This window comes from Mustela nivalis (assembly GCF_964662115.1).
Source record: "Mustela nivalis genome assembly, chromosome: 1".
Taxonomy (NCBI): domain Eukaryota; kingdom Metazoa; phylum Chordata; class Mammalia; order Carnivora; family Mustelidae; genus Mustela; species Mustela nivalis.
The window spans coordinates 41,791,286-41,815,743 of NC_139020.1; the positions used below are offsets into that span (position 1 = coordinate 41,791,286).

Sequence of the window (24,458 nt, forward strand, 5' to 3'; positions counted from 1 at the left end):
AGAAGATAACCCATGATAACCATATGCTTCTAAAGAATGTCCTGATACCTAAATATAATTTATCATCAGCCCATGGACATTTATGGCAAAGTCAGGAGAATAAAAAAGACTAAAAGTCAAAATGCCAGACAATAATTAAAGAACCATTTCAAATTTGTTTACGTGTCCTTAAATAAAAGGACAGCAAGACTACTTATAAAATGAACTCTTATGCCCGAGGCTAATTAAATTATATTGGATGGAATAGATGAGTGAAAGATTGGACTTGATCAAATCTAAATTCCCTTCTATCTCTATGATTATATGATTGAGATTCTTTGAACTTACCTAAGTATTTTGGATAAAAATAATCCTAGAAAGAAAGGAAAGACAAAATGTATTTTAGCAAGCCTAAATTTCACTAAATAGTTAAAACTTAATTTTATAATGTGTTTTATATTAAATATGCAAATATATCACATATAACTATCATTTCCACATTACAATATTCTTGCTATACTAAAATATGCCAGGAGTAGATAACTAATAACATTAAGCCAATATGACACTTAGCTTAAATCAATATTGAGCAATAAAATCATGTAACAAAAGCTTCTAAACTGAAAACAGGTTCTACTAAAGATGTTACATGCAATATATGCTCTCTATTTGTAAATTCTTTAATTTTTCCATAATGATCAGATACCTGAGGGTTTTGGAGGGGAGAGGGGGTGGGGGGATGGGTAGGCCTGATGATGGGTATTAAGGAGGGCACATATTGCATGGAGCACAGGGTGTGGTGCATAAACAATGAATTTTGGAACACTGAAAAGAAATAAAATAAAATTAATGGGAAAAAAAAAGATCAGATACCCATTTGACACATTTCATGTCATGCTGATTACACATGCCACATTTAATGTTGAATAGAAGTGATATAATTTGAAGTGAATTAAACTGAATATTCATCTTTTAGCATCTTACGTACATGTAATACCTTATTATAAATTGGTTATGTACCAAAAGTTTGTCTGTAAATCGGTAATTTGGACTAAGGAATGTACTTTTCCAAAGGGAGAAAAATGTTAAAAATGATTTCTGAAGGTACAGTTCTTAGGCTGGTTCCTCAAAGCTTTCTTAGGCCATAATATATCTAATGTGTAACATTAACAGCACAAGAATACTTCACAAGAAACCAGTGTTTCTAAATAAAAACATACTCAAGTAAGGAATATACTTCATCCAGTACAGAGCCAAAGTCACTCTTGCCTTCTCTCACATATCAACCTAAACAACAGTTGTCCACTCATTTGTAAGGGTGGGATCTCCCACTAAGTAATTCGAACACTGGTGTTTTCTTCTACAGAACAAAAGCCAGGAAGACAAGCAACAATGAATGGGTTCAAAAGGAGACGATATGAATGTGAAAGGAAGATATTAGGGACAGCAGGGAGTGTGGACTAGGATATTAGGGATGTGGACAGGGAGCGGATGGGGCAGGATAGAAAATGAGAAGCAGGGGCACCTGGGTGGCTCAGTTGGTTGGGCGTCGCCTTCAGCTTGGGTCATGGTCTCTGGGTCCTGGGATCCAGTCCCATGTGAGGCACCCCACTCAGCAGGGAGTCTGCTTCTCCCTCTCCATCTACCTCTCCCTCCAACCCTCTCCTCCATTCATGCCCTCTCTCACTCTCTCTCAAATAAATACATAAACTCTTTTAAAAAAAAAATGAGAAGCAGTCACAAATGTTTCTTTTTCCCTTCCCTTTCATTTCTCCCATTTTTTTCTTTACCCCCTCTGTCATCTTTCTGTTTTGTATATGAGACCAATGTCAAAAAGTGAAGGGGAGGAAGCAAATAAATGAGTTTCCCTTCTCCACTACTTTCCCTCCTCTCCACTATGGTTTTCTACCTCACTCTTCATTTGCCATTCAGTGGCTAAGCTACAAGAACATACATACAATGTTAGAAGTATATACTCAGGTATTTAAGGGCTATGCAAGAATATGATATCTTAGGGATATAGGCTTGCCTTAAATGATCCAGCAAAACAAAACTAAAATTAGACTGCGTGGGGTTGAGAATAGGCAAAATAAGAATGGTGATTAGGTAATTAGGATAATTAGGTAATTATCAGCAATAATTAATAATTAATAAATAATACCAGGGGAGGTGCATGGGGGTTTATCATACTGTTTATCATACTGTTCTGACTACTGTGGTATATCTTTAAATTTCTATAATAAATAATATTATATTATACTGTATTATAAATGTATATATATTATATATATAACATATATATGTATCCTACACAATAAGAGTACTAATCTGCTATATATTGTGAAATAATAAAATATTCTGTCTTGTCAATTGCTTATCCACAAAAAGCCACAAAACTCGCTCAATCCTGCAGAGTATTAATTCTTTGGTACCTTGGAAAAAATATTCTTTGAACCTAAGTAGAGAGAAAAGGATTAAAGAGGAACTCGGGAGAACACAAGTTGTTACTGTCTTGAGCAAGTTCTCTAACTATAGACAAATGTTCCTGCTCATTATCTTTCATCCAGTCTCATGGTCCCAGAAGCCATGGCTGAGCTAAAGGAGCTACTTTGTATTTGCTTTCTTCCTCATTTCCGTTGGGTTACATAGTTCATGTCAGGAAAAATATCTGAGGTAATGCTGAAGATTATCAGATTTGAATTCTCAAGGTCATCTTCATCCTAATTTTTAGAGGCACTATTTATAATCCTGTTTTCCACAAGGCATATTAGAAAACATTTTTCCCTAGGAAAATTAGGAGACTAAAGATAAGGTCTGGGGTCCCGTGTTTCTGTATGATATTAGTGGTCTTTATGATTAAATTCTTCTAGACTAACTTGGAAAAATTTATACATTAAATTTATAAATTCTAACACCAGGAATTAGTGATCATATTAAGTGGGTTCAGGAAACTTCGCAAGGCTTTATGGAAAAAAAAATTTACTTCAGGAATATGGTACTATAATGAATTCTTTTGTAAGCAATCACTGAGTACCTACATTGTACCAAGCTCCAGATTAGGTAGCACTGTCTTCTAAAGCCTGGTTAAAAATGTCAATAGAGAGATTTAATGAGGTATAGTGATAATACAGTCACACACACACACACACACACACACACACACACACACACATTATACTTGAGATACCTTCTTCTCCACCTACCTAATACTACCAAATTCCAATTGGGAAGAAAGTATTTGCAAACCATGAGGTCAAGACAACTTGCTGATAATAAAGTATACCCAAATTATAGTTCAGCTAGTACATAATGCTTTGGCAGTAGTATCTTCCTAACAAGCCCCCTTTTCTCCGAAGTTACTTTCTTCTGAAATGATTCAGTGGTTACATGTAGAAGGCAATATACACAATCATTAATTTTAAAAAGGAACACAAGGGAACACAGACTCAAGATGGAAATGTTCAGTCTTTCATTGTATGTCTAGGTATGCTAACTTACTAGATTTCATTCATTCTTACCGTTTCAGGGTCATTTTCAAAGATCTCCCTGGCTTCTTCTTTATTGCATAATTCTTCAATGCATTCTCTTTCAAGATTACCCTTTTTGGTTTCTTCAAACATAGAATATGCACGGCGTTTCCTAACCAGGACTTGTGAAGCATCCTGCTTTGACAAAACTGAAGGAAAAAATAAGTTTTTATAAACAAGCTTTTCATTTCTCCATCTAAAATATGATATTTTATTAAATAAGTGAGAATTAAAATCATTGTCTAATTGTGAACTGCATAACATTTAAAATTAGTATAGGAGAATTGAGAAGAGAAATATGCAGATACATAAGCACTTTAACAACTCAAAGAGCAGGTTTGGTGGGCAAGTCATAGCACTTGTATAATGATCTTCACAAATCATTCAAGTTCACGCATGAGGCCAAACAAACCAAACAATATTTAATGTTTACCTTATTATGACTACACTGGGAAAAAGCAACATGCTGAAACAACTGTATCAAAAGTTACAGCCCACATCTTTAAAGTTAGAGTAACAAGCTTTCTCAATTTTACTGGAAAACCACATGACCTCTGTAAAAATAGAGCAATGTGGGAGTACAGCCTAAGGAGCTATTTAAAAGATACTTGATGAGCTAAAACATTTGATTTATTCACACAAAGGGGAAATAAAGATCTTTGGGAAAAGGAAGATCATGTGCAAAGCATAAAATATAGAAGGCAAAGAGAAAAAATTTGGTAATATCAACTGCATAACAAATTTCAAACAGCTAAGCAGCAACAACAAAAATTACAAAGTTCAACATCAAGTGATAGGCTGGAAGAAAACATTTCATGATACGGACTGGAAAAAGATTACATTCAAAATGTATAAACAGGGCGCCTGGGTGGCTCAGTGGGTTAAGCCTCTGCCTTCGGCTCAGGTCATGATCTCAGGATCCTGGGATCGAGTCCCACATTGGGCTCTCTGCTTGGTGCGGAGCCTGCTTCCTCCTCTCTCTCTCTCTATGCCTCTCTGCCTACTTCTGATCTCATTCTGTCAAATAAATAAATAAAATCTTTTAAAAAAATGTATAAACAACTTTTGCAAATTGAAACAATAACAACAATAATAATAAGCCAATGAATATTAATAATGTGTACAAGATTAAATACAAAATAATATAAAGAAAACACTATAATCAAAATCATACAAACATCACTAAAGAGGAAAATAAAAATGGCCAATAAACATGTGAAAAGACGTTCACTACAAATTTTTTAACTAGATTTTTGCCCATTAAATGTGCACAAACTTAAAGGACTGATAACATCAAGTAATGGTGAGAGTAAGGGGAAACAAGTATTCTTGTATATCAGTGGTGGGAATATATTCTGCTAAGCATTATTTTAAGGTCATCTGGTAGTAGCTGAAAATTTAAGGCACACATACTCTTCAATTCAACAATTCTGCTTCTGAGGATGTTGTGCAGATATGTACCTGTGCTGGAAAAGGTGTATATAGAATGTTTGTTGAAAAACTGCAATATAAAAAAATTAAAAACAATCTAAATAACTCTCAGGAAGGGAAAGGAAAAATAAACTACAATACATTTGTACTGTGGGATAATATGCACCTATAAAAAAAAAAAGGAACATATTCCTCTATTGAAGAGCTTCAAAATATATTATTAAATTAAAAATGAAAATTGTAGAATATCATACTATCACACAACCCTATGTATATCAGGCATACTTGTAGATATGTATATATCATGTGGAGAGATACACAGAAAATAGTTTGGAAAGACACTCAAACTACTGATTGCAATTATGTTTGAAGAAAAGAATGGACAGTATGAAGCTTTGGCTTTATTGTTTTAGCATGTAAACAACATTTTTTTAACAACATAATTTTTAATGAAACTTTTTAAAAGCAAAAATAAAACCTAAAAAATTTTTTAAATCCTGATTCAAACCATAATAGTGCTTTCACTAAGATAATCAAGTAATATAAACAGATAAATCTGTTTTTCTCCTTTTTATCTTATTACCTGGAAAAATATGACAATAGAAGGAAGAAAAAGAAAAGCAAAAGTACTAATTAATCAAGTCACCATAACTATTATCTGAGTAACTGAACATCTTTCAAGAGTGTAGTAAGTAAAGTTACTTTATTTCTCCTACTTGCCAAAACAGAAGTTTAAATGTGATGACTAACGAAATAAATAGTGTTCAGGTTATATTTTTAACCCTATGTCTTACCATCTTTATCTCTGTTCATTACTAAGATTGAGATTAAATCAAGGCTGTGTGTCTCCAACAGATGTTGTTCTGTGAGCACATTACCTGCCAAACGTATTACTGACTGATAAATGGTAGCCCTATCCACAGTGAAAGAATCTGACACAGTCAGTTATCTCATTTATTTGAAGTAGTTTTAAGGATGCTACTTTATAATAAATATAGCAAAAACTGAACTCTTCTGAACCTCAAAGCAAATATGTATCTTTCTGGGGAAAAAAGTATCTTTCCCTGAAAGATAAATACAGTGATGCAATAACAAACAAACAAAAAATCAATGTCAAATGCACTTAGAAAACTAACCATTAACATCACTCTTTTGCATTTCTTTCTTATGGAATATTAAATTTTGGAATGTAGATATTAATATTGACATTTAAGTGTATCTCTTCCCCTACAAGTGACCACTGCAGGACACAGACCATGTTTGATAACACGAACAATATTTACACTGCAAGAGGAAGTTCTCAAGCATCCAGAGAGAACTAAGGCAAATATTTAGAGGAATGCTCACATAAATTTATAGGAGAAGAAAACAAAATGGCCACCATCATTTTATAGAAGATGAAACGCACATAAAGAGCCTGCAGGATAGTTGCCCTAAATTATAAGGAATAGCAAAATTAGGACTTAGATCCCAATGTACAGATCCCAAGGTACCGATTACTATATGCTGTTTCTCAAAAAACAGAGGTTTCATTTTCTCCACTGATTAGAGGAATCTTAAAAAGGAAAATTTTTACACCTCTACCCTAAAAGATAACAAAATTAACAATAAAAACCTAATTTGGGGGGTTCCTGGGTGGCTCAGTGGGTTAAAGCCTCTGCCTTCAGCTCAGGTCATGATCTCAGGGTCCTGGGATCGAGCCCCACATCAGGCTCTCTGCTTGGTGGGGAGCCTGCTTCCCCCTCTCTCTCTGCCTGCCTCTCTGCCTACTTGTGACCTCTGTCTGTCAAATAAATAAATAAATAAATCTTAAAAAAAACTAATTTTGTCTAAATTTGAATGCTTATATTTTATTTCATCTAGGTTCAAGCCAATAATGTTTTAGATTGGCAAGGTACTTAATAATTTTCAATGTGTGTATTATTTCATTTGATCATCACATAAATAATGCCATAAGTCAGAGGACAGAATTATCATCCCCACTTTCCTTGAGTTACTTGAAGAAAATGAAGCTGAAAGAGGTCCTATGATTTGGCCCAAGCCCATAGAGCTAGGATGTGCTGCTAATGGAACAAGAATTTAAATATACCCATCCTCCTAATCCAGTGTTCTTTCCTTCTCTATACCTGCCACTCAAATGCCAACAACGTATTTGGTTTTAAAAAAGAAACTATGTGGTTGTGGCATAGACAAGTTTGATATCTTAACTAAGACATTTACTGTCCTATAGGAAATAAAACCACCCATTTAATAAGTTTGCTTTCAAAGGAATCTACTATTCCTTGTAAAAAGAAAAATACAAATATGACATAACAGATCCAAATTAAGAATTACAGAACTATAGGATGACAAAACTATGTGGGTTAGAAGTGCTTTTACTGGCTGCCTCAGTCTATCTACCCCAAAGCATCCACCCTGCTGCACTGCAGGAATGTCCCCAAAGTTCCATTATTTATCATAACAGTCATGGTATATAAGCAGGTAATGTCCTTTTTACATTATCTCCATTAATACTAATCACAAATGTTCTAAGTAGACAGTAATTTTACCATATTATGCATGAACAAATGACAACTCCAGGAAGTTGAGTCAACCTTACCAAGTTGACACAGCTGGGAACACAGCCTGCCTCCAAAACCCATTTTCCTTTTACTACGCTGTCACTTCTTTCCTACACTGTCTCTAATCACTTGTTTCACTTCTTTGGATTAAGAAGTTTTTCAAGAAAGTCTGTTAAAGCCCAAGTATTTTGCTTGAAAAGTGTTACCTTCAGCTTCATAGTTTAGGTATAACGTTTAGTTATGAGTTTCAAGTTTCTAACTTCCAAGTTAGAAGAATGACTTAACTATTTACACTGTTAACTTATCTAAGTTCTCCCTCTTCAAAATAGGGACCATAGCAGGTTGAACAATTACGTCAGTAATATAACCATTGTTCAAACACGAACTAAAACTCCTTTTTGAAATTGTCTTAACAGCTTTCATATGTTCCCTTTAATATTTTCTGTGAGGACAAATCTTTGTTTTTTGAGCATAAGATTTGATTGTCTTATCTTCAAAAAAGTCACTTATTGTCACTGGTACTTCATAAAAGCAGACATAATAAAGGTAGTGGGATTAACACTATCTCTGGTCAGAGAAGAATTTCCCAGGGTGTTCAATTCAGTTCCATCTGGTCAAGGGAAGGTCCTTTCCCGGGACCCTCTTCTCCCACTCAAGTGTTCAAAACTGCTACTCTGTCCAGAGGGGTGGTTAGGACCACGGATCTGCAGGTTGCCCATAACTGATCAGAGAAGAGGGAGGTCGCCGACAAAGGAGATCTAAGCTTTAGGATAGCCCATCGTCTGAATCTTTGCCATTCTGCTCTTTTGTCCTTTTGCCAAGATGGTTCTCACATTCCTTCTTCCAAAGCTCTTCTCTTTTATAGTTTGCTTTCTGTCTCTCTTTTCCCAGGCCCTACTTGTCTGGCATCCCAAGAATGAAAAACGACTCCTAAAAAAATGTGTCTGAGAAGAAAATCTCCCACTAGCATTTGGGTTGGCAGGGTGTTTGAATCTTTTGTTTCTGATTCAGTGTGGGACGAAGCAGGAGGAATTGTTTTCAATGTACAAATAGAACTAGATAATACTTTGAGATGTAATTGTGCTTCACGTGTGTCAACTGTTGAACTGGCATGTTTCCTTTAGTTCAAGTCTGAGGAAAAATAGAACTGCATGTAATACAGAAACACCATTAACTAGTAATGATGGGAAAACATATGTCCAGAAGTTACCAACTATATTTAAAATAGTAATAATAAAATAGTAATCAAATGTAAAATCTTTCATTTTATTCATAAAGATTTCTACCATAGAAGACTTCTAATTGAGGAGGAATATTTAAAAATGTGAGGATTTGTGAGATTAAGAGTCACTTATGGTTTGCTGGGGGGAGGGGGTTTGGGAGAAGAGGGTGGGATTATGGACATTGGGGAGGGTATGTGCTTTGGTGAGTGCTGTGAAGTGTGTAAATCTGGTGATTCACAGACCTGTACCCCTGGGATAAAAATATATGTTTATAAAAAAAAAATTAAAATTAAAATAAAATAAAATAAAATTCAACAGTGTCCATGGGAAAAAAAAATGTGAGGATTGCAAGGACTATGAAAACAAAAAGACAGATTTTTAATTAAGTGTTTGTTGGCCTATATATATATTATCAATTTTTGGAGAAGTTTATGTCAGCCTTCAGAAAGAAATGCCACGTCTGAATGCATGTTACACTTAAATCTTTTTTAAGTTAATTTTTTAAAGAAAACTATTATACGTGCTTTTCTCTAAAGTTCTTTCTTTTGTTTCTATTGAGGACTAGGCTGCTGAGCAACTGATTCTTACATTACTATGTTAAAGGTTAGAAAAGTATTAGAAAAAGTATTCTCTGGGTGAAAGTATGCATCCATTCTTCAAGAAGGCTAAGCAGTAAATAGATTGATGAGAAATTCTTTAAAAGAATCCAAAGTCATAAGGATAGATCTGGGTAAGAATTTAAATCTGGGGGGAAAAAAGAGGAAATAGATCTGAGTTATATGTTGTATATATAAAGATAGTGAGTCCTAAAACATTTGGATTAAAAGAGACGAAGGCTGTTATTTATTTAGTAGTAGAAAAGCCATTGGTGCTATTAAAATGTGACTACCCCCCACCCACCCACCCAATTCTGGCTGAACAGGGAAACAATGCCTGAACTGTTTAGCCACAACAGGAGTGACACGGACCTCTCCTTACTCGGAGATTTAATTATAACTTTAATTTACAGTCCCTAGTCTAGAAAAAAAGAATAAATCAAACACTCTGCCTTTGTTTCCCCAAGGTTAAAATCTCGACTGTATCCATAGACAGAGAAAATGGTGCACATCCGTTATCCTTTCCAAAATAACAAATACTTTTACCCACAAGGCAGAACAGGCAGCTTATTACTCCCTGCCCCCCCCCCACAAAAAACAACATAAACAAAAACAAAACAAAAAAACCCAAAACACAACATTAATCATCTCTTTCATTTGCTCTGTCTGCTCTCAGTGAGTGTTAAATTATAGTACTTCGTTTGAAGGGACTCAGAGCCGATTTCGGCAAGGTATGGACAGAGATGTTATAGCGTCTTTCCTTCTCGAGATAACTACACTGCAAACTGACTACCTTCCTGAGGCTCTAGCATGAGGCCTCCTTTCTGACGAGCAGATCTTTCACACAGTCAGCTTTCCTTGTCTTTTTCATCTCCGACACACTAGGACACCAGAACAGCATCTGCTTTTGACGTCATGTACCAAGAGGTTACAGCGCAGGAAAAGTTGTGTTTCTGTTCTATTTGACCTATTTGTTAGCATAGCATCAATTAATATTATTAGTTCACTGGCCTGTGTCTGTGTTTATGTTTGGAAAAGCAACAGGCAAACTGTTCCTGGACATTTTGAAAGGCGACAGTGAAAGAGCTGGCCTAATTCTGCACTATCTTACTTCCTTCAATATCTCCCAGATATAAAACAAAGCTTAGAAACACTCTAGATGCAGCCCCGTTGACTCTTCTGATATATTTTTTTAAGTGCTGATGCGGAAATGAGATTATTTGGAATATTGGTATAGTACTGAATAGGCGTTTATAATTCAATTTCTAAATTTCTGCCAGAACCTCAGAATTCCTTGTTGACTTCCTGGCCATAAGACACAGTCTAAATAACAACAGAATAAAATAATTTATTAAGGAGAGGGGAGAAAATGATTGAGATAAGGATTTGGGGAAGAAGGATAATAAAACAAGCAATAAGGAAAAGTACATTTAACATACAGAAACTCAGTTTCTGAGTTTCAAAAAAATGGCTACAAAGTTAAAAAACAAAACAAAACAAAAACCCACTTCTTCCCTTCCACAGTTACAACAATAACAACAAAAAGAACCTGTGTTCTACTTGACAAGGCATACGGACTGTATGTTTGTCATTATGATATGAATGTTTGTGTCCACCTCCCCGAATTTATATGTTCAAGTGGAAATCCCCAGTGTGGCTCTATTTGGAAACAAGGCTTCTAAGGAATAATTAAGGTTAAATGAGGTCATGAGGGTGGGACCCTAATCCTACATGATAAATGTTTTTATGAGAGGAGACATGAGTGAGCTCTCTCCCTGGAAGCATACAGGCCCTGAGGAAAGGCCATGTGAGAACATAGTAAGAAAGCAAGGTCTACAAGCCAGGAAGGGAGCCTTCCCTAGAAACTGAACTGGTCAGAACTTTCACCTTGGATTCTCCAGCCTCTCGAACTGTGAGAAGATAAATTTCTCTTGTTTAAGCCATATAGTCTGTGGTATTTTGTGAGAGCAGTCCAAGTAGACTAATGTATAAAGCAAGGAGGTTAGTGACTATTTTTAGCTGCTCTTTAAAGTTAATGGATAAACTGAAAAAGAGAATGGACTACTTCTCTCCCACCCCAAAAAGGCCACCCCCATTTTTATTCCTATTACATTGAGACAGATTTAAAAAAAAGTTAATGTTCAATGTTGGCAAAGATGAGAACAAGTAGGCACTCTTTTTTTTTCCCCATCTTGCCACTCCTTTTTTTTTTTTTTAATTAACATATAATATATTATTTGCTTCAGGGGTACAGGTCTGTGAATCATCAGTCTTAAGACAATTCACAGCACTCACCACAGTACGTACCCTCCTCAATGTCCATAACGCAGCCACCCTAACCCTATCCTCCCACCCCCCAGCAACCCTGTTTGTTTCCTGAGATTAAGAGTCTCTTACGGTTTTTCTCCCTCCCCAGTCCCATCTTGTTTCATTTTTTCCCCTCCTTTCCTCCCACGAACCTCCACCCTGCCTCTCAAATTCCTCATATCAGAGATATCATATAATTGTCTTTCTCTGATTGACTTACTTCACTTGGCATAATACCCTCTAGTTCCATCCACGTCGTTGAAAATGGCAGGATTTCATTTCTTTTGATGGCTGCATAGTATTCTGTTGTGTATGTATGTATGCTTGCATGTGTGTGTGTGTAGTATTCCATCGTGTGTGTGTGTATCACACCACCTCTTCTTTATCATTCATTTGTTGATGGACATCTCGGTTCTTTCCATAGTCTGGCTATTGTGAACATTGCTGCTATAAACATTCTGGTGCACGTGTCCCCTTTGGATCACTACATTTATATCTTTAGGGTAAATACCTAGTAATGGGATTGCTGTGTCAAAGGGTAGCTCTGTTTTCAACTTTTTGAGGAACCTCCATGCTGTTTTCCACAGTGGCTGCAGTAGCTTGCATTCCCACAACAGTGTAGAAGGATTCCCCTTTCTCCGCATCCTCACCAACGTCGGTCATTTCCCGACTTGTTAATTTTAGCCATTCTCACTGGTGTGAGGTGGTATCTCATTGTGGTTTTGATTTGTAGTTCCCTAGTGGCAAGTAATATTGAGCACTTTTTCATGTGTCTGTTGGCCTTTTGGATGTCTTCTTTGCAAAAATGTCTGTTCATGTCCTCTGCCCATTTCTTGGTTGGATTATTTGTTTTTTGGGTGTTGAGTTTGCTAAGCTCTTTATAGATTTTGGACACTAGTCCTTTATCTGATATGTCGTTTGCAAATATCTTCTCCCATTCTGTCAGTTCTCTCCTGGTTTCGTTGACTGTTTCCTTTGCTGTGCAAAAGCTCTTGGTCTTGATGAAGTCCCAATAGTTCATTTTTGCCCTTGCTTCCCTTGCCTTTGGCAATGTTTCTAGAAGAATTTGCTGTGGCTGAGGTTGAAGAGGTTGCTGCCTGTGTTCTCCTCAAGGATTCTGATGGATTCCTGTCTCACATTGAGGTCCTTCATCCATTTTGCGTCTATTTTTATGTGTGGGGTAAGGAAATGGTCCAGTTTCATTTTTCTGCATGTGGCTGTCCAATTTTCCCAACACCATTTGTTGAAGAGACTGTCTTTGTCCCATTAGACATTCTCTCCTTCTTTGTTGAAGATTAGTTGACCACAGAGTTGAAGTGCCATTTCTGGGTTCACTTTCTTTCCATTGATCTATGTGTCTGTTTTTATGCCCATACCATACTGTCTGGATGATCACAGCTTTGTAATAGAACTTGAAGTCTGGAATTGTGATGCCGCCAAACAAGGAGGCACTCTTAAACCTAATTTTTTTTTTTTTGAAATTTTTTTTATAATTTTTAAATTTTTTATAAACATATATTTTTATCCCCTGGGGTACAGGTATGTGAATCACCAGGTTTACACACTTCACAGCACTCACCATAGCACATACCTTTCCCAATGTCCATAGCCCCACCCCCTTCCCCCAACCCCCCTCACCCCAGCAACCCTCAGTTTGTTTTGTGAGATTAAGAGTCACTTATGGTTTGTCTCCCTCCCAATCCCATCTTGTTTCATTTATTCTTCTCCTACCCCCTTAGCTCCCCATGTTGCATCTCCACTTCTTCATATCAGGGAGATCATATGATAGTTGTCTTTCTCTGCTTGACTTATTTCACTAAGCATGATACACTCTAGTTCCATCCACGTTGTTGCAAATGGCAAGATTTCATTTCTTTTGATGGCTGCATATATATATATATATATACCACATCTTCTTTATCCATTCATCTGTTGATGGACATCTAGGTTCTTTCCATAGTTTGGCTATTGTGGACATTGCTGCTATAAACATTCGGGTGCACATGCCCCTTTGGATCACTACGTTTGTATCTTTAGGGTAAATATCCAGTAGTGCAATTGCTGGGTCATAGGGCAGTTCTATTTTCAACATTTTGAGGAACCTCCATGCTGTTTTCCAGAGTGGTTGCACCAGCTTGCATTCCCACCAACAGTGTAGGAGGGTTCCCCTTTCTCCGCATCCTCGCCAGCATCTGTCATTTCCTGACTTGTTTATTTTAGTCATTCTGACTGGTGTGAGGTAATATCTCATTGTGGTTTTGATTTGTATTTCCCTGATGCTGAGTGATGTGGAGCACTTTTTCATGTGTCTGTTGGCCATCTGGATGTCTTCTTTGCAGAAATGTCTGTTCATGTCCTCTGCCCATTTCTTGATTGGATTATTTGTTCTTTGGGTGTTGAGTTTGCTAAGCTCTTTATAGATTTTGAACACTAGCCCTTTATCTAATATGTCGTTTGCAAATATCTTCTCCCATTCTGTCAGTTGTCTTTTGGTTTTGTTAACTTAAACCTATTTTAAAAGCAAATTTTCAGGGAGAAATCTAACAATATGTATTCAATTTAGATATTCAGTTAAACATTCTATTTCTAGGAAATTAATCTGAAGAAATGAACAGGACATATGTAAAGAAATACATATGAATATGGGCATCATAATATTATTGATATAAACAAAACATTGGAAATAATCTAAATTTCCAACATATGGTTTTGATTAAATATATTATGATGAACATATATGAAGGAAAATTATAATCTATTTTATAGTGTGACAGATATTTTTACAATTTTGTTCAGTTACTCACTTATAGTACATCATTAGTTTTTGATGTAGTGTTCAATGATTCATTAGTTACGTATTAACACCTAGTGCACATCGCAACATGTGCCCTCCTTAATACCCATCACCCTGTTTACCCCCTCTTAGATCATTTCCCAGGGTCCACAGTCTCTCATGGTATCTTTCTCTCTCTCTCTGATTTCTCCCCCTTCAGATTTCCTTCCCTTCCCCTGTGGTCCTCTGTACTATTGCTTATGTTCCGCATATGAGTGAAACCATATGGTAATTGTCTTTCTCTGCTTGAGTTACTTCATTTCACATAATCCTCTTCAGTTCTATCCATGTTGATCCTTTCTGATGCTGAATAATATTCCACTGTATATATGTACTTCAACCTCTTTACCCATTCATCTGTTGAAAGGCTATTGTGGACATTGCTGCTATGAATATTGGGGTGCATGTGCCCCTTCTTTTCACTACATCTGTATTTTTGGGGTAAATACCTAGTAGTACAATTGCTGGGTCATAGGGTAGCTCTACTTTTAACAACTTGTAAAACCTCCATACTGTTTTCCAGAGTGGCTGCATTGCATTCCCACATGTCTACGTGGGAGGGTTCCCCTTTCTCTACATCCTCACCAACATTTGTTGTTTCCTTTTTGTTAATTTTTGCCATTCTAGCAGGTGTAAGGTGGTAGCTCATTGTGGTTTTGATTTGTATTTCCCTGATGGCTAATAATGGTGAGCATTTTTTCTTATGTCTGTTAGCCATTTTTATGTCATCTCTGGAGGAGTGTCAGTTCATGTCTTCTGCCCATTTTTGACTGGGTTATCTGTTTTTTGAGTGTTGAGATTCAGAAGTTCTTCATAAATCTTGGAAATCAGCCCTCCAACTGTAATGTCATTTGCAAATATCTTCTTCCGTTCCATGGGTTGCCTCTTAGTTTTGTTGACTGTTTCCTTTTCTCTGCAGAAGCTTTTTAGCTTGATGAATTCCCCAAAGTTCATTTTTGCTTTTGACATGCCTTTGGAGACATGTCTTGAAAAAAGTTATTGTGGCCAATGTCGAAGAGGTTACTGCCTATGTTCTCTGATTCCTTTCTCACATTGAGATCTTTCATCCATTTTGATTTATCTTTGTGTATGGTGTAAGAGAATGGTCCAGTTTCATTCTTCTATATGTAGCTGTCCAATTTTCCCAGCACCACTTATTGAAGAGATTGACTTTTTTTCCATTGGATATTTTCCTGATTTGTTAAAGATTAGTTGACCATACAGCTTAGGGTCCATTTCTGGAGTCCTATTCTGTTCCAGTGGTCTATGTGTCTGTTTTTGTGCCAATATCATGCTGTCTTGGTGATCACAACTTTGTAATAATGAAGTCAGGCAACATGATGTTCCCAACTTTGGTATTTACTTTTTTTTTTTTTTTTCATTATTCCTGTGGAGATTTGGGGTGTTTTCTGGTTCCATACCAATTTTAGGACTGTCTGTTCCAGCTCTTTGAAAAATGACAATAGTATTTTAATAGGGATGGCTTGAACGTACAAATTGTCCCCTGGCAGGATGGACATTTTAACAATGTTTACTCTTCCAGTCCATGAGCAAGGAATATTTTCCCATCTTTTTGTGTCCTCCTCAATTTCTTTCTTAAGTGTTCTGTAGTTTCTAGGGTATAGATTCTTTACCTCTTTGGTTAGGTTTATTCCTAGGTATCTTGTGGGTTTTGTTGCTATTGTGAGTGGAACTGATTCCTTAATTTCTCTTTCTACAGTTACATTGTTAGTGTATAGAAAAGGAACTGATTTCTGTGTATTGATTTTGTATCCTGCCATATTGCTGAATTGCTGTATGAGTTCTAGTAACTTGGGGGATGGAGTCTTTGAGGTTTTCCACATAAAATATCATGCTGTCTGCAAGGAGAGAGAGTCTGACTTCTTTGCCACTTTGGATGCCTTATTTCTTTCTGTTGTCTGATTGCTGAGGCTAGTACTTCTAGCACTACACCGAACAACTGTGGTGAGAGTGGGCATCACTGTCATGTTCCTGACCTTAAGGGAAAACTTTCAGATTTTCCCCATTGATAGTGATACTCACTGTGGGCTTTTCATGGATGGTCTTTATGATATTGAGGACTGTTCCCTATACTCTGAAAAGTTTTAATCAGGAATGAATGCTGTACTTGGTCAAATGCTTTCTCTGCATTTCTCAGAGGATCATATGTTTCATGTATTTTCTTTTGTTAATATGCTTTATCACATTGATTCATGAATGTTGAACCACCCTTGCATCCCAGAAATAAATCCCACTTGGTCATGGTGAATAATCCTTTCAATATACTGTTGGATCCTATATGCTAGGATCTTTTTGAGTATTTTGGCATCCATGTTTATCAGGGATATTGGTCTGTAACTCTCCTTTTTGATGGGATCTTTGCCTGATTGGGGGATCAGGATAATGCCGGCTTCATAGGAGGAGTTAGAAGTTTTCCTTCTGTTTCTATTTTTTGAAACAGCTTCAGTAGAATAGGTATTATTTCTTCTTTAAATGTTTAGTAGAATTCCCCTGGGAAGCCGTCTGGCCCTGGATTTTTGTTTTTGGGGGAGGTTTCTGATTACTACTTCAATTTCATTATTGGTTATTGGCCTATTCAGATTGTCTATTTCTTCCTGTTTCAGTCTTGGTAGTTTGTAAGTTTCCAGGAAAGCACCCATTTCTTCCAGGTTGCTTAATTTGTTGGCATATAGTTGCTGATAATAATTTCTAATAACTGTTTCTATTTTCTTGGTGGTGTTCATTGTCTCTCCCCTTTCATCCATGATTTTATTAATTTGGGTCCTATCTCTTTTTTTTTTTGGGTAAGTGTTGCCAGTTGTTTATTGATTTTGTTAATTCTTTCAAAAAACCAGCTCCTAGTTTTGTTGATCTGTTCTACTGTTTTTCTGGTTTCTATTTCATTTACTTCTGGTCTAATCTTTATTATTTTGCTTCTCCTGCTTGGTTTAGGTTTTATTTGTTGTTCAGCTCCTTTAGGTATAAGGTTAGTTTGTGCATTTAGAACTTTTCTAATTTTCTGAGAGAGGCTTGGATGGCTATGCATTTCCCTCTTATGATCACCTTTGCAGTATCCCTAGCTTTGCACAGTGGCAGTATCGTACCCAATGAGGTTTATCCGAGGCGCGATTATTGCTAATTGAAACCTTTGCAGTATCCCATTGGTTTCAGACTGAAGTGTTTTCATTCTCATTAGTTTCCATGAATTGTTTAAGTTCTTCTCTAATTTCCTGGTTGATCTAATCATTCTTTAGAAGGATTCCCTTTAACTTCCAAGTGTTTGAATTCCTTCCAAATTTTTTCTTCTGATTGAGTTCCAGTTTCAAGGCATTGTGGTCTGATAACATGCAGGGAATAATCTCTGTTATTGTTTGTTATTGCCTGAGACCTGAGCTGTGACCTAGTATGTGGTCTATTTTGGAGAAAGTTCTATGTGCATTTGAGAAGAATGAGTATTCTGATGTTTTGGGGTGGGATATTCTGTATATATCTACAAAGTCCATCTGGTCCAATGTGTCATTCAAAGCTCTTCTGTCTTTGTTGATCTTCTTTTAGATGATCTGTCCAATGCTGAGAGTGGAGTGTTAAAATCTCCTGCTATTAATGTATTATTGTCAATTTGATTCTTTATTTTGGTTAACAACTGGTTTATACAATTGACTGCTTCCATGTTGGGGGCATAGATATTTACAACTGTTACATTTCTTATTGGATAGACCCTGTGAGATTGATACAGTATCCCCCTGGATCTTTTATTACAGACTCTGGTTCAAATTCTAATTTGTCTGATGTAAGAATCGCTACCCCAGCTATTTCTTTAGGTCTGTTGGCATGATAAGTGGTTCTCCATTCCCTCACTTTCAGTCTGGAGGTGTCTTCAGGTTCAAAATGAGTCTCTTGTAGACAGCATATGGATGGGTCCTGTCTTTATATCCAATCTGCAACCCTGTTCTGTTTCATGGGAGCATTTAGGCTGTTCACATTAAGAGTTATTAAAGTGTGACAGATTTTACTGACAGGAAAACCATCATCATATTTTTAGGTGAAACATCAAACTAAAAATATTTTAAAAAATAGTATTAGAGCACAATTCCATTCTTGTATGTATTTTAATTTCTAAGAATATATATATGCAGACAACATAGCTTAGAAGAAAACAGAGCAAAACATTACTCTGGCTAGTGGGACTACAGATGCATATTTTTTAAAGTGCATATCTGTATTCCCAAATTAGATTATATTAATCACGGAATCCCTAATGGTTTTAAAAAGTTAGGGAGTCAACAGGATATAGCTAGTAGTTAAAGCTGGAAGAGATGTTCAATGAGGCCAGAAGACAAAAATGGAACCCAAGGAAACTTTAATATCTAAGGGAAAACAGAGATCTTCAAAACAACAGAAGTAGAATGAGTAACACACAAATACAGAGAAAGAAGATTTTAAGATAATATTTATAGACATAAAAGGAAGTCAATTTCAAAAAGATGTTTCAACAGTGTCAAATGTTGCAAAGAAGTCATTAATAATAGGAGTCCCTAGGTGGCTCAGTTGGTTAAGTGTCTAACTCTTGATTTCTGCTCAGGTCATGATCTCAGGATCCTGAGATCAAGCCCTGCCTGGGGTTCTGCATTGAGCATGGAGCCTGCTTTGGATTCTTTCTCTCCCTCTCCCTCTGCCTTGACACTCTGATTCCTGCTCATGTGTCTACATGCTCTCTCTGTCTCTGTCTCTCTCAAAAAGGTTATTAATAATAATTACCATTAAAAAAATAATAGTGATTACCATTATTTAGGATGACAGCTAACATGTACTTGATTTAACAATAGGACCATTGTTAACATTCCCAATCACCAACACCAGTGGGAGGGTGAGAAGGAAGAGAGGAAATAGAGAGTGCTAGAATAAACCACTTCCTCAAGAAGTTCGAATGAAAGTAGGAAGAGAATGTGGGGTAACAACTCTCAGTAGGGGGAGAGTAAAGGTAACATCTTCCTGAAGTCAGGAAGGTGCATTACAGAACAGCTGTGAAACTCAGTGAAAAAATGCCAAATATGCCATTTAAAAGGTGGAAACTATCACACAAGTGCAGGAAGTTATATATTTTTACCATTTTGACAAAGATATAAAGGCCATTGTTTTTGAATGTGTCTTTTTAAAGTCCATTCCAAGAAATGAACAAGAGGACTAAAAAGAATTATACTAAAGGCCTAAAACCAGTGGAGCCAGTTCCTATTACTTTACTTACTATAGTAACACTCACAATCTAGATAAATTATCCCTATTTCAGTTCCCCTCAAGACTGGAGGACTCAATTTCCATATTTAGAACAATGTAATATAAATAAAACTCTTAAATGAAATGGTGTTCTCATACTGAAGTTAATAGCACAAGTTATTATATTTATTAAGGGCAAAAAGGTAGGCAAGGTATAAAAAGCATCATAACTCTACTTTCTAGAGACACTATTAAAATGTTATTCATTTTCTTCCAATCTTTTTGCACAGTATTTTCTTGTCTAAAATTACTGAATTCTTGCCCATCCCCTCAAATTATTGTAATTATTTACCTAAATGCATTTCCCAGATATCTGTAAAATAAAATAGGAATATTTAGGTAAAAAGGATTTGCATCACCCAAAAGAAAAAGAGTCAAGACCTACTATTTGTTTTTGCATCACCACAGTGAGTTTTTTTCTTCTAGCATTAACAAAACATTACCGTCAATCAAAGCTTAACAATTTAAGGATAATTTGAGTTTTGCTAATGTCACATATCATCTTGTACTTTCTGAATAACTGACTGGGGTCCTAAAACCCCAATCCCACTCCTGATAAAAATTTCAATGTCTCTCAAGACTTCTACCTCCTTTTGGAGCTGAGGTTCTTATGGTCGCTATTGGCTCTGTTAGCTTTCACTAAACTCTTCACCTCAGCTGTATCTTATGGAACTCTTCTCTTCATTCTTAATCAGCTAGATGTGGAAATCAACCTCTTCTGAAGAAACCCTGGAGGCAGGTGGCAGGGGACAGGTACAAAGGGCTATAGTTTACATTAAAGCAACTTTTCCAATTTTAAGTTGAGTCTTAAGAAAAACCAGTTCCTAAAGGTCCACTGTCCACCTCATATATAATAATTTGTTAATGGATGGGGCACTTGGGTGACTCAGGCAGTTAAGCATCTGACTCTTCACTTCAGCTCAGGTCATGATGTCAGGGTAGGGAGATCGAGCCCTGCATCAGGCTCCATGCTGGGCGTAGAGCTTGCTTAAGATTCTCTCTCTCTCTCTCTCTTCCTCTGCCCCTCTCCCTCTTTCCTCCCCTGCACGTGCTCTCTCCTCTCTCTCTCTAATAAATAAATAAATAAAAATAAAAATTTTACTGGAGACATTCCTAAAAGGTGTATTGTCTTGCCATATGGCTCAACTTCTTTTCTCACTTCTCGGACATCTTCTCCTCTTCCCTCTCCCTGGTTGCCTCCTATTTCCATCCCTGCAATTTCTATTTACTTCTTACAAAGAACCATTTATCGACTTTTTCTCCTATCTCCTAAGACACCAGCATGATTCAAATTTTAAGTGTGCATAGGAATTACCTGGGGTCTTCTTAAAATGATTATTCTAAATCTGTAGGTCTGGCATGGGGCCAGAGATGCTTCATTTCTAATCAGCTCCCAGGCAATGCTGCTATTGCTAGTTCATGAATCAGTAGTTCATGAACTACTCTTTTTTTTTTTTTTTTTTAAGATTTCATTTATGTATTTGAGAGAAAGGGAGAGAGAGAGAGAGCTTAGCAGACAGAGATGCAGGCAGATGGAGAGGGGGAAGCAGGCCCTCTGCTGAGCAGAGAGCTGATGTGGGGCTTGATCCAAGGACTCTGGGATCATGACCTGAGCTGAAGGCAGAGGCTTAATCCACTGAGCCACCCAGGTGCCTCATGAACTACTCTTAAATAGCAAAGTTATAGACCATGTTTTCAGGACTTCACTTTCTAAGCCTAAAGCCACTTTTCAAGGTAAAATAATAACAATTCTCACAAAAGGGATAATTTCAGTATAACTGTTACCACATTTTTTTCACCCTGCTACATTAACAGCCGGTTCAATGTCATCAAACTATGTCCCCAGCTTAGGTCTGTTGGGCATAGTTAATTATACCCTCTCTATTTAACAAATAGTTAATACAACCTCACACTTTGTAAAATATATTACCAAAGGTAAAATGAGCAATATGTGTTTGTGCTTCTCTTAGACAGAGAAACAATAATCTTAACCCCAGATGAGTAAAATCTGTAGCAGAGACAATGCTGACCAAATATTCCATGTACTTCCTTGGGTTGGGCTGTTACAATCATAAGCAGAAGTGAGTTGTGTCACTTTTGTGCATAAGCACACCTCCTCCATTGACCTCCTCTCACTGGGGAGATCAATGCACCTGAAGAGGACACCACAGATGAGACCTTGGCTCTGCTGGATCCCTTGATCTTAGCTTTGTGAAAACCTAAGCAGGTCCCTGGACTTGTACCTGGACTAAGAGTTAATAAATTGTATTGAGATGCTAAGTTTGTGGCAATTGGTTACACAACAATAGAAAACTAATATAAAATGTCAACATGCAATTTTGAATCAGGCTGAAAGTAGTAATATTGCTGATTTCATTCCATCTGCCAGCTACGGTCACCAGTTTCAGTTCCAACGGTTGGCTTCGTTGGCTAACACCATCCTAGACAAAACTTTGGCACCCACTGAATAACTCTGAAAAGCCAGACATTCCTTGGCATAATATTAGAGAAAGAATTCACAAGGACTAGGAGACAGATTCTGGCTTGAATCTTTCACATGGTTCCTACCTATTCACTTTCTCACTTATCCATCCTACTCCCCCGTATGCTATACAAGAATATATGTTCATGATTATCATAGAAATCAGTTAGTAAGGAAATCACTGGGCTTTCTAAAAAGCATTTTATTGGCTGTTCTCCCTAGACTGGAAATGCTAATGGCAGGGGCTGCAATGAAACTGGGTTGCTGGTGATCAAATGTTGGAGAAAGAATTAACAGGTAAAGATCTCTCCAGGATGAGATGGGAAAACAACCCATAAAATTCCTCATTGAATTTTTTAACCCCAAAACTCCCTGAGTTAATAAATAGAGGTTGTATAATACAAAGAAATCACCACCTTTCCTTAATTACCAATCTTGAATCAGTTGATGGATCTAGAATTTCTCGAATGAAGGAGAGGAGAGAAACCCTTGAAGAAGCATCCTGTATACAGTGAACTTTTCTTCTTCTTTCTCCCATGAAAATTAACTGCACTGGGTAACTGCACTAAGGTAAGAGATTGCAAAAACCATTAGTGATTATTAGATACTGGCCTCTAGAGAAGAAAAACATCTAAAATCTAATGAACTACTTAGGACCGAGGTCTATGGGTGTCAGTTGATTAAGGGGATTGTGTCCTAAAAGTACCTAACTATAGGTCTAATAAAACTCAAACTCCAAACTGTGAATCCTTCCCCAGGTGTGAACTATTTTCAGCAACAATTTGGTCATGCTGGAATATTCCTGTCCAAATGAGAGATACGTTTTTATATACCTGGGCATTCAACACTGAGATGGAAGGATACATATTGGCGGACCCCTTATTGTTGAGGCATATTCTGTTTTTAGGTATTCTACTCTGGTCTATTTATCAAATGAGTCTAAAACCTGCCAGATGTAGCAGATGGAAACCAGAATAATAAAATGCTCTCTGGCTAGTTTCAAAGTTTGATTCAAGCAGTCTGTCAGTCAGACTAGGTAGTGAACCATCAGATCCAATTGTGTCAAATACTCCCTAGAACGGCAGGGTACTCTGCTACTATCCAGGGTACCATAGCAAGTCCCTGGAGAAGAATTTTAGTAGAGGTCCTTATGATTTGAGAGTAAGTCACATTTCCTTCTGCCAGGGAAGAAACTTCTCCTGGCATTTTTTCAGACTTTAGCGAAAACTGCAAATCTGACCACAGGACACCTGGTGACCCAGTGATTTAAACAGCTCATTGTGAACTGGATGCTACCTTTTCCATCTTGCCAGAAACTTAGCTGGGACAGCAGTTTGGCTGTGACATGTTCCAGTGGTGTGAATAGGATGGAACTCCAGGCACACCTCCGTGGTCTGTGCAGTTACTCCCTCTCCTGCCATGAAGCCTTCCACCTGCCTTTACAGTCTTATGGGAAAAAGCCTATGACCAGCCTACTGAGGATGAAAGTCAAACTACTAAACACAAAATCTCTAGCTGACAGATACTTCTTTGTGACAGACCAACAGAAGCCGGAGGGAAACCAGCTATGAAGCCACAGCCTGCAATGAACAAATAAAAAAAAAAAAATGACAGCCTCTCTCAAGGGTAACCTTGAGGTGACACAGAATGTTTGGAGAAATGAAAACCTGGGCAGACAGACAAGCAGCATTTCTCACTGTCCACTTTGCTTAGAACGAGATCAGGATCTATTCCGCTTTCTGAATGGTTGGAAATGGTCTGTGTAGATGTACAGAGACCCATAAAGAGCTAGATATCAGGTCTAGAGACAAGGATGTTTGGCAAGAATTGCCCAGAATTGAGACTGTGCTCTAGGGGCTTACTTGCAAGATAGCCCCACATCAGAGAAGTTCTTAATAATAAGAGAGTCTAGAACTGTCCACGTAAGGATTGTCCATTGTGTTTCTTCTCAAGGCAATCTAGTGCAAGGGTCACAAACTCCGAAATCTACAAGTGTCAGATAGGTTCCATAAGTTAGGGAAGAGAATTTGGTGAAAGACGATAGCGGACGTCTGGAATCATGGCAAACTAGAGAGATTCTATTCTATCTTAAGAAGGCAGCTTTGAATCTTACCGTGTTGGAAGGTGCACGCAGTGTTGCCAGATCTTCCTTCATTTGTTTTCCAAGAGAGGTCATAAATCAAACTTTTTAGATGAAATTTCCTGATTTTTAAAATGCCATGAGGGCCAAACACTCAAGTCTCTG

At 37.0% G+C, this 24,458-nt stretch overlaps 1 protein-coding gene across 2 annotated transcripts in view; it reads right to left on the reverse strand.

The window, feature by feature from the left end:
- Nucleotides 1-24,458, reverse strand: part of PROS1 (protein S) — a 79,620-nt gene that overhangs the window by 49,517 nt on the left and 5,645 nt on the right. For both annotated transcript variants that reach the window (XM_082742393.1, XM_082742392.1), the window contains exons 2-3: nt 3,498-3,655; nt 328-352 (exon numbers count right to left, since the gene is read on the reverse strand). In XM_082742393.1, the coding sequence (XP_082598519.1) occupies nt 328-352; nt 3,498-3,655 (183 nt within the window). The remainder of the gene's footprint in view (nt 1-327; nt 353-3,497; nt 3,656-24,458) is intronic.